We start from the raw sequence: 14,019 nt of genomic DNA, 5'->3' as shown, positions 1-14,019 counted from the left end.
CTTTGACCAAGTGGCTTGAAAAGTGTGCCTGGCATGTGTGCATACCTGCCCCAAATCCTGACAGAATGGAGAAATGAAGAAGGTACTGCACTGTGACCATTCCCCATGCGGGGGATGGGGAATGCTTTCTCCCTTTCCCTCTTTCTGTCTCTGTCTCTTTCTGGTTAGCACCCATGACCTCTGGCAAAAACTTAAAAAAAAGAAGAAAAGTTATATTAAAAAAAAAAAAAAAGTCGAGGATTTAAATTGGAATAGAATAAAGAGACTCAATATCTAAATTCAACAACTGAACTTTTGTTGAATCCTGCTTTATAAATATTAGATATTAGAAGATTTTTTAGGAGAATAGCAGATGGCGTAATGGCTGCATCGTTCGACTCCCATGTAGTCAACCGCAGTTCGAATCCCAGATCTAGTGGCTTAAAATCATGCCAGGCGCATGTGCATGCATGCCCAAGATCCCGAGAGGAGAATGGAGGAGAAGCGATTGTGGCGTGGCCATCCCCCCTGGGGGGAGTGATTTCTTGCTTTCTGTCTCTGTCTTTCCGGCAAGCACACACACCCTATAGCAAAAACCTCTCAAAAAATTCTTTTTTATGATAATTAAGAAAAATTTAATTGCTATTAATTTTCTTAGCGTGACAATGATATTGTGATGTGAGAAAGAATATAATTAGTTTTAGGAGATGCACACTAAAAAAATTTAAGGATCATGTTATTATGTTATACACAACTTACTGAAATGATTCAATACCACCACCATACAGAAACAAAGACCAAAACAGAGACACACACAAAGACACATATGTGTTAGCTTACATTTTGCCAACATTTGAATACATATATACACAATTGTTCAATCTAAGCTTTGAGGATATGGATGTTCATATATCATTGCTTAAACTTTTCTGTAAGTTTCTTAATTGTCTTAATATAAAATTGAAAAAAGGTAGAAGCCCAGAAGAACAAAGAGAGAGTGAAGAGAAAATAGCCAAAAAACTCTAGAAGCTGGAAAGACGATGGTAAGATGACTTACAAAAGCAGAGAAAACAGTTTTCTTGTGCCAGTAGGGGAGACAGCAGAGGAAATCTGATTTATATGATTAGCTCTTAAAAGCTAGGAATTGGGTGACACCAGATGCCTCTGGAGACTGGTGTTATGCAAATGGTCAACAGTCTGTTTAACAAGTAGCTGGGCCTCCTGGATTCCAATCTCTACTCCATGAAACAGATGGACCAGGTCATCCTACTAAAGTGAAGAGAAAGGCAAAATAAAAGCAAAATCTTAATTTTCCTTGAAAAGAAATCAACAGATCACGCTGAAACTAAAGAAGTATTTTAAAGCTGTAGCATAAATATGTTTTCAGGTACAGGGAGGAAAAATACTAAGATTAGTAAAAGCTGAAGATGTTCTAAGTAATGGGCTTGGGGTCAGAAGTGAACTGCAGTTTTTCTTAACAAGCCTTCGATCAATTTGGCTCTTTCAATCATATGCATATATATAGAGAGTGCTTTGATAAAAAACAAAATGAAGTATAAAAATATAATAGTAATAACATAAAGAAATATAGTTCACTTATAATTTACAGTGTGTTTACTCTGTGGATTATCCATGATAAATGTACAGAGCACTATTCTCACAAAGATAACCTGATATTTCTTCAGATAAAATATCAATGATTTTTATTAATTTTTTGCAGAGATTTTTGCTATAGGGAGTGGAAAGCAAGAAATCACCTCCCAGAGGGGATGGTCACACCACAATCCCTTCTCTGCTCAGGATTTTAGGCACATTCACACAAATATCTGGCTTGAGTTTCAAGCCACTGGGTCCGGGACTCGAACCACAGTCGATCAGATGAGAGTCCATCATCTTAACCACTATGCTACCTGCTGGCTCCTAAATATAAATGATTTTGAACATTTGTCAAAATAAAGCCATTCCAACTAATAATATAACAAAATAAATACAACAAAAATCATAACATTTATTTCTCCTAATCTTATAATTTATAGCTGTAAAATTCCACATTAGAATTCTTGTTTAATATTTATAATTGCAGAAAAGAAAATGATCACTTGAACTTTTTTCAGATGTTATGTACTAAAGTCGTAGTAACGACTGAAATATAAAAATTAAGATAAAATCTCCTATATCAAAGAGCTTAGAGTCTAAAGGGATAAACAGGTTAAAAAATAATTAAAATATGATTGATGCTATAATAAATAAATGTATTGGGCCGGCAGGTGACATTGTGGTTAAAAGCGCTGGACTCCCACATAGTCAACCGTGGTTCTAGTCTTGGACCTGGCGGCTTGCTTTCTCACTGTCCCTCTCTGTCTCTTGCTGTCCCTCTCTGATCAAATTTAAATAAATAAATAAAAATTAAGTTCAATGAAATAATTCTTTAAAATAAATAAATAAATGTATTGCATTTATCTAACCACAGAACAACTTTTGTAGTAGTACAGTATCATGGTCAAAAACTTGAGGTCTGGAGTTGAACCCAGATGGGTCTAGGTTCAAATCTCACGTCCACCACCAACTCGGATAGACAGGCTCTCCATGCTTCAGATCACTGTCTTTTGACAGCATCCATAAAATAGTAATGGAATAATTTACTAATAAATAATTTTCTAGATGGGATAAAAACCAAGAACTAACAAAAATGGAAGCCCTATATCCAACTTTATTAGTAATCACATTAAACATGAATGTCTCAGGGCACCAGGTGCTGGATTCCCACATGGCCACAGTTTGAGTTCCAGTCTGGAGCCTTGAAAATCATGCCAGGTGCGGGTGCATGCATGCCCAAGATCTTAAGAGGAGAATGGAAAAAAAGTGATTGTCATATGACCACCCTCTCTGAGGGGTAATTTCTCATTTTCCCTTTCTCCATCTCTCTCTGGCAAGTGCACGCAGACTAAAAAAAAAAGGATCCAAATAACCACAAATAAAAGACAAAGATGATCCAAAATGAATAAAAAAAAAAAGCAAGACTCAATTATATACTAACTTCAAGAGATTTTCTTTAAATACAAAGAAATAAAAGATGAAAACTTATATACATGCAGTAAACATAAACATAAGAAGATTATTGGCTAGGTTAAAACCAGTCAAAAAGCCAAGATATAAAATATTATTAGCAATAAAAGGTCATTTTTTTTTTTTTTAGAGGTTTTGGCCTTAGGGCATGTGTGCTTGCTGGAGAAAGAGACAGAGACAGTGAGAGGGAAAGTGAGAAATCACCCTCCAGGAGATATGGCTGGGCTACAATCCCTTCTCCATTTTCCTCCAGGGATCTTAGGTATGCATGTACATGTGCCCAGAGTGAGTTTTAAGGCACTAGGTCCAGGGCTCAAACTGTGTTTGGCCTTGTGGGAGTCCAATAACGTAACTGCTTCACTATCTGTTGGTCCCCAAAGGTCTTTTTGGTTAAGATCAAAGGATTACCTCATAAGGAAAGAATAACCACAATGCATATAACATAATAAAAGAGCTTCAAGATGAGTTGGAAACTGACAGAACTGAAAGAAGAAACAAATCTACGACTGTAATAGAGGATATCAACTCTTCCCTCAGAAATTACAAACAGGGTCAGCAGGTGGTGTGGTGGCCAAGGTGCTAGAATCTCAGGACTCAATCGAGCCGTGACTGACAACATGGGAGTCCAGAAACACAGCCATTACGCCAACTGCTGGTCCCACATTAAAGCATTTTAATTTTCAAGTATCACCTTAAAAAATAACCTGGTTTTGTAAACTTCAATATACTTTGGGGAAATACCATTAATTCCTTCATTGACAACAGTTCAAACTGACTAGAATATCTTAACATTTTAAAGACTTAATAGATAACTTTTTTCCTGATGGAACACTTTAACCTTGACCTAGAAGGTAAAAATCATATCCTAATAGGGAGAAGGGAGAAATCTAAGCGAGTAGCAGATCCAATTTAATGACTTTACCAAGGCCCAACCTCTTGCTGAAACAACTATAAAGAGTTGAAGTCTAAACTATTTAGACTTGACTATAGAATACCTTGATCAGGGAACCAGCAGTTAGCGTAATGGCTATGTCGCTGGACTCCCACGTAGTCGACCGCGGTTCGTGTCCCGGACCCGGTGGCTTAAAACTCACGCCGGGCGCGTGTATGTGCATGGTCAAGATCCGGAGAGGAGAGCCCGAGAGGAGAATGGAGGAGAAGGGATTGCGGCGTGACCATCCCCCCTGGGGGGTGATTTCTCGCTTTCTGTCTCTATGTCTCTCTCTGTCTCTCTGGTGAGCGCATGCGCCCTACAGTGAAAATCTCTCCAAAAAAAAAAAACCTTGTTATAAAAACCTTGTATTAGTTTGCTAGTGATATCAAGACAAAGATACCACAGAGCGGATGGCTTAAACACTAGAAAATTATTTTCTCACAAATCAGAAATCTGAGATTAAGGCTCCAGCAAGATCGATTTCTTCTGAGGCCTCTCTTCTTGACTTTGCTCTTGCTGTATCCTCACACTTCCTTTCCTCTGTCCCTAATGTCTCTTTCTCTTCTTACAAGGATTATCAGTCACCCTAGGCCTTAGTCCAAATGGCCTCATTTTTACTTAATCACTTCTTTAAAGACCTGCCTCTAATATATTCTAGGTAGTGGGGTTGGGATCTGAACATATGAACTAAGGGGAAGGGAAAAACAAAATTCAGCCCCTAACAAACCTCTTAATAGGTCTTTCTCCATTCAGCTGGGCTCTCTTCTGTCTGCATAAACAGCAGCTAGGACACTTATAAAATATTATGCAAATATGGGGGCCAGCAGGTGATGTGGTGGTTAAGGCGACTGGACTCCTGCATGACTGACCATGGTTCGAATCCCAAACCTGGCAGTTTGCTTTCTCACTATCCTTCTCTCTTTCTGTCTGTCTCTGGTCAACTTTAAAAAAATAAAACAAAATAATGACAATGAATAAAATTGAAAAAAAAATAAAGTATTTGCCATATGCACTTATTTAAAAATAAATAAATAAATAAATAAATAAAATACAAATATGATAATTTTTATCATATTGGTAATCTGCTGAAAGCTTATCAGGGAACTCTATTGCTCTAAAAATAAACACCGAAATTTTCTAAATGGCTTTCAATACTACTCTGTGATCTCATTGGTGGTGCCTCCCAGCCACATTCCTTTCACTCTAGGCTACAATCATTTTCTACATATATGTGATTGTGTGTGTGTATGTTTTCACATGTACACATGCATATACATATTTTTGCCACCCTACATTCAAAATACTCCCATAATTAAAATCATTCATGAAAATCACTGTCCTAGTCCAGAAGCACTGTATGCACAAAAGACTGCAAGAAATTTAAAACATGTTTTATCATTCTTTTCTTTTTTTTTTTTTGCCATTGAGTACATGTGCTTTCTGGTGAGAGAGATAAAGACAAAGACAAAGAGAGAAGGAAAGTAAGAAATCACCTTTCAGGTAATTGACCATGCTGCAAACCCTTCTCTATTTTCCTCTCCGGAATTTGGACATGAACACACACACCTGGCATGATTCTGAAGCCACCAGGTCCAGGACTTGAACCGCAGAGTCAGCCATGTGGGACTCCATTACCTTAACCACCACACCACCTGCTGGTCCCAAGTTTTATCATTCTTTAATAGGCATTATTATTATTTTAGAGAGGTATCCTATAGTGAGTTTAAGAACTAGAATAAGAAACAGGTAAGGCTGGACGGTGGAGCAATGGTAAAATGTGACATTCTGCAAGGCAACCCTATATGGGAGAGTTCCCAGCTCAAGTCTAGAGACCTCCCAGAGGACACTGGACTATTTCCAGTGTCATATAGGCTATTTGTAGCTGTGTGCCCATGATTTGGGGCTGGCTGGAGGCTTGGGGGGTAGATCACAGTATTGGGATCCTTTCAGGGTGCTGTCTCTTTTTCTTTCTCTCTGTATCTCTCTCACTCATGAAATAAATAAACTAAAAAACATAATAATAAAAAGAAGAAACTGGAAACCTAATGCGGGTTTTTCCTTCTCAGAAAATAAGTTATTATAAATTATAACATTTCAGAATTAAGTTGTTATAGTAAGTTATTATAAACAATAAAGAGAAGTTTGACTAAAGAATATGTAGCACTTAAAACTCAATATAAAATTTTATATATATGTGAATATATACATATATATATATACACACACACATATATATGATGGGAGAAGAATATTAGTATAATCATTCCCATTATTCTCCTTACCTGTTAAGCTCATCCAGACATAGGCGCAGTGTTTCGTAAGTTGTTAGAGCAATTTCACATTTTCTCTGCTTTATGCGAATCAGTTCATTGTCTTTTTTGTTACCATGTAAAATAGTGACTCTGAAATATCCCCAGGTATCCAATTCATCCTTCCAGTTGTAGAGGACAGAAAGAGGAGCAACTATTAAAAACATCTAAAAGAAGAAGAAAAAGATGTTGATGTCTTTAAGATGGTGAAACCCAGAAAATCAATAGTCCCATTCTTTAACTTTGACACTAGTTAATAAGACTATATACAACTGAGTGACTGGACAGTAAGACCTTCAAAAGATATTTTGTTGCTTAATTAGTTTTTTTATTAGGACAAAATAGATACTCAAACTTGCCCAAAGGACCAATTATTTTTTATTTCTACTCCGAAAAAGGAGATAAGAGAGAAGTGATTTTCTAAAAGAAAGAACAGAATTAGAACCCCAACAATATACTTTCAAGGCCAAATGAGTAACATATCTGTAAAGTAGGCCAGATGTTTTTCTTGAAATACATATTATTCTGGAGCTCCCTTTCCTCTTTTTACCTTCCCAGTTCATTTCTTTCTTTTTTTTATCTTAAGAATTATTTTATTTATTTATTTTTAATTTGCTATAGGGTATGTGCTCTCACCAGAGAGAGAGAGAGGAAGAGAGAGACAGAGAACACGAGAAAGTAAGCTGCCAGGTCTGGGACTCGAACCGCAGTTGTCTATGTGGGAGTCCAGTGCCTCAACTATCACACCACCTGCTGGTCCCCTAGTTCATTTCTTTTCTCTCTCTCTCTCTCTTTTTTTGGAGAGGTTTTTACTATAGGGCACATGCACTAGCCAGAAAGACAGAAAGTGAGAAATCATCCCCCAGAAGGAGTGGTCACACCACAATCCCCTCTCCTCCATTCTCCTCTTGGGATCTTGGGCATGCACGCAAATGCTCCTGGTGTGAGTTTAAACCACCTGGTCCGACGCTTGAATTGCGGTCGACTACATGGAAGTCCAGCAACGTAGCCATTATGCTATCTGCTGGTCCCTCCCTAGTTCATTCCCTTCCCCATCACTCAGATACTCTCAGCTGATGATCCATAAAATTCATTAAAAAAAAAAAAACTAACAGGAAAAAACCTTCCACTTCCCTTACTGTGATATCAGTAATCAATCTCTATTAGCCTCTATTTATTTTGTTCTCTCTGTTACTGTAATGAATGACTCATGCTCCTCTCTAAAGACAAGCCTTGTACTTTCACGGTGGTACCCATCTCTTCTTGCCAACCAAAGTCATGCCACAGAAATTGCCCCAATCTCCCCTTCATAACTTTCCCTTTTTAATGGAGAACATCCATCTGTAGGTAAACATGTTATGCTATTTTTCCACATTGAAGAAAACAAAACAAAACAAAAATAACCCTCTCTTAACCCTACATCTCTGTGTAGCTACTACCTCTCACCACTCTATAGCAGTGTCCCTCGAGAGTTGTCAGCACTTATTCTACTCCATCCTCCTCCTGTTTTCTCTAACTCATGTAAATAGGACCTCTGCCCTAATACCTCCAATCCAAACAGTCCTCAGGACGATCACCAACATAGCTCTGTTTAGTCTCTACGTGAATGCTTTGGTGTTCCACTGACCTTTCTTGTATCAACCCTGAATCTGCTGTTGTCAACCATTTTAATTTTTAAATATTTTTGTTTATCACTGTTGCCACATTAGTAACTTATTATATTTAATAGGGTTATCAGTAAGTTCCTTTTCTAAAGTTTTATACTTGATAGAAATAAACCAACTAAATATGCCAAAAATGTTCAGTTCAACAACAAAAAAATTAAGTAATAGAATACTGCTCTAAATTCTGCCCTCCCTTTTGTGAAACATTTTAGACTATTTGTCAGCTGTTAGATGTCAAATCAGTAACTGTATTTAGGAAAGAAAAGAAGAAAAAGAGCAGCCTACTGAATAAGAGCATCCCTTCTCCTCACCCGATCATCAAGCAATATAGGAGTGCTTTCTCTTCAGACCGGATTCATCTCCAACACTTTGGTATTGGTCTGAAGTATATCCTACAATTTCTGTTTTTCTTCTATTTTCAAATATAAAACTAGGGCTTCATTAAGACCAATCACTGTGTCTTTCTTTCTCCTTCTCTCTCTCGGGTATATTACGACATGAAAGTGCTAAGTCCAAATTCCCTCTGAGCACTTTTAGAAGTTTCCCAGTTGAAAGGCTAAATGAACCTAAGATACTGATGACTCTAATGACTCTCAAGATTCTTAGTGGGCCCAGAAGCAGTGGCACATGCAGTGGGGCACCACTGTATGTGGCAGAGGCTACATGGGAGGCCAGAGTTCAGGTCCTGGACCAACCTGAACAAGCTGGGCACAGTGGTATCTGCCTGTGGTCCTAGCAGGCTGGGCTGCTGGGGCAGGAGACTGCAGGAGACCCTATCAGGAATGTCTTTTAATCTTCTCCTCCCCCACCTACAACCCCACCCCCTGCGGGCCACCTGCCACTGTCATGCATGCTCTCACATGCAGAAGCGTTCTCTCTCTCATGAAAGAAAAGATTCCTGGGTCAGCTGGTAGCATGATGGTTAGTTAAGGTGGCTGGATCCCAAATGGCCAACTGTGTGGTTCAAGTCTCAGACCCAGCAGCTTTAAAAACACGCCATATGTTCTTATGCATGTGTCCAAAACCTCCAGAGGAGGATGGAAGAGAAGGGACTGCAGCATGGCCACCCCTTTCTTACTTTCTCCCTCTCTCTCTCTCCACTGAGCTACATGCTCTCTAGCAATCAATCAACCAATCAGTCAATCAATAAACAAACAACTCCTAATGTTAGCTCTGAGAATCTAGAAGAGGTCAAATAATTAAGGTGACAATACAATTCTTGGGTATTTCTTATAAATACTTTTGGTCTTCAAAACCATGAAAAGTAAATCCAATAGCTCAGTAACTCCATTTTAATAGCAAAAGAGGTTCAGAAAACTTAGGTTATATTTCAAAGTCCAGAAAGAGTATACAAGAAGAACTTAGTGTGTACTGCCATACTATAAGTAAGATTTCATTTAACAGGCCTTCCTTAAGCAAATGATGCCCAAACAATAAAATGGACAGCAAGAAGCTGCAGAGTTCACACACAAAGTGACTGTGGGACCATTTCTTATTCCTAAGCTAAGACACAATTTTATAAAACTGAATTCAAAATGTAACACAAATAAAATTAAAATTCACTCACTCAAATATTATTAAAAACAACAGAGGTTAAATTAAATAGTGCAGGGACAAGCAGTTGGTGTAATGGCTATGTTGCTGGACTCCCATGTAGTTGACCGCAGTTTGAGTCCCAGACCCGGTGGCTTAAACTCACGCCGGGTGCATGTGCGTGCGTGCCCAAGATCCTGAGAGGAGAACGGAGGAGAAGGGACTGCAGCATGGTCATCCCCATTGGAGGGTGATTCCTCACTTTCTATCTGTCTTTTCTGGTGAGCACACACGCCCGATAGCAAAAACCTCTCTCCCTCCCCCCCCAATTAAATAGTTCAACTAAAGAACACTGAATTTTTCTCTTTCAGTAAGTCAAGCTCAATTTTTAAAGTATATGTGACTAGAGTTTAATTCCTCATGTGCTACGGCATTAGAAAAATGATGTGGGTAGGGACTGTGATGAATTACTCAAACATGTTTAATGTGTGATGATTTCTGTGGTAGAAGTAGTAATAGTACTCACAGTTACTACCATAATGCAGCTCTTACTATGTGTCGACTGTGCAAAGTAGTTTATAGACATTAACTCAGGGATTTCACACAAAAACAATATATATACTGGAAATATTTAGTATTTCCATTTTACAGAAAAGAAAGTAGGCATTTTATATTAAATAATATGCTTAAGCTGATACTGCTATTAAGCGACAAAGTGAGTATTTGAACTCAGGACTACCTAATTTTAACACTTTGTTTTTAAATTTCAAAACGCTTAATCACCATGACATATCATATTAGAACCTTAAATCAAAAAGCTCATGTCCTTGAGATGTAAAACTTTCTTACTTACCACTGGGACTCCAGTATTTTGTACAGTGCTTGGAAAATAGAAGATGTTTGATTGATGAGTGAATTAATCAAACCAAGCATGTCAATGCCAAATTAGGAATAGCAATAAATATTTAAAAGACAATGACAGACCAACAGAACTGAAGTAAAGATTTCACACGGGAGAAAGTGAGATATCAAAGTAAAAATTAAACTGTACTTTTATAGAAAAAAATGACAAAACATATCACTGGAGTTTTTGTTACATAACTCAAAGTTCTAAAAAATATTTCCTGTTTACCTCCACAATCTTAACTCTTTCAGAAATGCCCAACTTAATTTATATCCTACTGTATGTAGTTGACAACTTTTCATTCAGTTTACTGTAGTTATTTAATATACAGGAATTTCAGTTTATAATCTACTCTGGCCAGAATCTCTTCCAAATTCTTTTTACACAAATAGTATTATATTCATTCTTTTTTTTCTCTTTTTTGGAGAGATTTTCGCTATAGGGCACGTGTGCTCGGCAGACAGACAGAGACAGAGAGATAGAAAGCGAGAAATCACCCCCAGGGGGAATGGCCACGCTGCAATCCCTTCTCCTGCATTCTCCCCTCGGGATCTTGGGCACGCACGCACACGCGCCCGGCATGAGTTTAAGCCACCAGGTCCAGGACTTGAACCACGGTCAACTACGTGGGAGTCCAGCGACATAGCCATTACACTAACTGCTGGTCCCAGTATTATATTCATTCTAACAAACCAATCTACAAAATCAATGTAATCCCTATCAAAATATCAATGACATTCTTTACAGAAATAAAAGAAACAATCTTAAAATTTATATAGAACCACAAAACAAACAAACAAACAAAAAAACAAAGAGCCAAGAAAATCTTGAAGGAAAAACAAACAAACAGAGCCAAAGGCATCATATTACCTAACTTCAAAATATATCATAAAACTATAGTATCCAAAAAGCGTGGTGCTGGCATAAAAATAAGACACATAGACCAAAGGAATGAACAGAGAACCCTGAAATAAATCCATGCATTTACAGCCAACCAATTTTTAACAAAGGCACCAAAAACACACATTGGGGTCACTTCAATAAATGGCAGAAAAACTGGGTACTCATACACAGAATAAAGTACAACCGGGTATCCATATGCAGAAGAATAAAGTACATCCCTATCTCTAACCATATCACTCAACTCAAAATGTATGAAAGACCAAAACTATAAGACTCCTAAAATAAAACATAGGGGAAAACGCTTTACGGCATTGATCTGGGTGACAGTAAAATAGCTGCAACAGTTTTCTTTTAGTTACTATATAGACGGCATATCTATTTTTATCTATTCACTTACAAATTTCATGAATATGACCTTAAAGTCAGAGGTAATAATAATAATAATAATAATAAAAAGACAAATGGGGCTATATGAAACTGAAAAGCTTCTGCACAAAGAAACAGTCAACAGAAAGAGAAGGCAATTTACAGTATGGAAGGAAATATTTGCAAACTATATACCTGGCAAGGTGTTAATATCCAGAATACATACAGAGAACTCAGACAACTCAAGAACTAAAAAACAAATAATCTGGTTTAAAAATGGGCAAAAGAGGGGGCCAGCAGGTGGTGGTTAAGGGTCCTGGATTCTCACATGGTTGACCACAGTTCAATTCCTGGACCTGGCAGATTGCTTTCTCAGTTTCTCTCTCTGTCTCTCTCTCTCTCACTCTTTGGTCAAATTTAAAAAAAAAAAATTGAATTAAATAAAAAATAGTTCCTAAAAAAATGGGCAAAAGACCTGAATAGACATTTCTTAAAAGAAGATATACAAAAGATCAACAGATATTATGAAAAATGTCCAACATCACTAATCATCAGAGAAATGCAAATCAAAACAATGAGATATCACCTAATCCCAATTAAAATTATAGGCTGTCATCAAGAAGACACAAAAGGGGCTGGCAGGTGGTGTGGGGGTTAAGGGTGCTGGACTCCCACATGGTCGACCACAGCTTGAGTCCTAGACCTGGCGGATTGCTTTCTCATTTTCTCTCTCTCTCTCTGTCTCACTATGTCTCTCTCTGGTCAAATTTAAATAAATAAATAAATGAATAAAAGTTCAATAAACTTTTTTTTAAAAAGAAGACACAAAAATATCAAAAGTTGGCATGGACGTGAAAAAAGGGGACTAATACGCTGTTGGTAAAATATCAATCAGTACTGCTATTGTGGAAAACAGTATGGAGGTTCCTCAAAAACTTAAAGTTCATGGGAAATGTGTATTATGAAAAAAAAGCATAAATTTCCACATTTTGTACCAAAATAAACTTGTATTTTAATTCCATTTTTCCACAGAATTTTTGAGATACTCTCATATATACACACTGGAATATTATTTAGCCATAAGAAATAATGGAATCCAGTCATTTGTGGCACCTTTGATGAGCTGGAAGGACGACAGGGAAATTGAAACAAGCCAGGCATAAAAAGATAAACACCAGGTGTTCTTATTCATATATGGAAGCTAAAAAAGCTGAAGTTGGCTCAGCCATGATGGCATAGGCAGCAGGGAATCACTCTGCAATGGAGGAGCCACATGAGAGATCAAAGTTTGCATTCCCAGTCAAAGTGAAGCATGCCAAGCGTGCATGCGCCTATCACAGCAGACTAGACATCGGAATGTGGGAGACAACTGTGACATGACGGGACCCTGTTGAGGGTGCCTGTTTCTCTCATCCTCAAAATAAAATGAGTAAACCTTTAAAAGAAAAAAAAAAATAGTCTCATAAAAGTAGAGTAGAATACTGATTACCGGAAGCTGGGAATGATATGGAGAGTGGATAGATAAAGGGTAGTTAACCAGTACAAAATTACAATTATGATCGGAGGAATAAGTTCTGGTACACAATTAGCTGACTATAATTAATAATTTATTATATCTCAAAACGGATAAAAAGAGAAATCTGGATATTCCCAACACAAGGAAATGACACAGATTTGAGGTGGTATTTATGCTAAATACTCTGATTTGATCACTGCACCATGTACACATATATCAGAACCTACTATACCCCATGAATGTGTACACTTATTATGTGTCAATTAAAAACAAAATATCCCCCAAAACAGCAGAATGATACCAAAATGACAGTCCATGAAAACAGAAAAAATTGTAGACCAAATCAATCAATATCAAATCTTCCAATTTAAAAATAGTAAGAATTATAAGATGGACATGACAAGTAAAGCTATCATTATTTGTAGAAAATATAAGTAAAACAAAGAACTAGTAAACCAATGATCATAAATTAGTAAAAGAATTAGGAAAGTGAAATTTACAAAACATGCATGACTTTTGTATAAAAATATGATCCATTAGAAAATAAGATAAAAAAATTCTACTCATAATAGATACCAAAGAGAGAGCTACCAAAGACACAAGCACAATTAAGTTTAACTTAAGAATATCTTGTGTCTTGCTCATTAAGTTTAGGATCACATGAAAACCAGAAGCTCTAAAGAGCATGAAATAAAATTTATTAAAATGATGTGATATGGGACCAACAGTTAGCGTAATGGCTATGTTGCTAGACTCCCATGTAGTTGACCGCGGTTCATGTCCCGGACCTGGTGGCTTAAAACTCATGCTGGGTGCGTGTGCATGTGTGCCCAAGATCCTGAGAG

The 14,019-nt window shown here is 37.3% G+C and overlaps 1 protein-coding gene across 5 annotated transcripts in view; it reads right to left on the bottom strand.

The window, feature by feature from the left end:
- Positions 1-14,019, bottom strand: part of ERCC6L2 (ERCC excision repair 6 like 2) — a 175,365-nt gene that overhangs the window by 129,120 nt on the left and 32,226 nt on the right. For all 5 annotated transcript variants that reach the window (XM_006167823.3, XM_027768003.1, XM_027768002.1 and 2 more), the window contains exon 4: positions 6,262-6,455. In XM_006167823.3, coding sequence (XP_006167885.1) covers positions 6,262-6,455 — 194 coding nt within the window. The remainder of the gene's footprint in view (positions 1-6,261; positions 6,456-14,019) is intronic.

This window comes from Tupaia chinensis, unplaced genomic scaffold (assembly GCF_000334495.1).
Source record: "Tupaia chinensis unplaced genomic scaffold, TupChi_1.0 Scaffold145148_1, whole genome shotgun sequence".
Taxonomy (NCBI): domain Eukaryota; kingdom Metazoa; phylum Chordata; class Mammalia; order Scandentia; family Tupaiidae; genus Tupaia; species Tupaia belangeri.
This window is presented reverse-complemented; position numbering and strand designations above follow the sequence as displayed.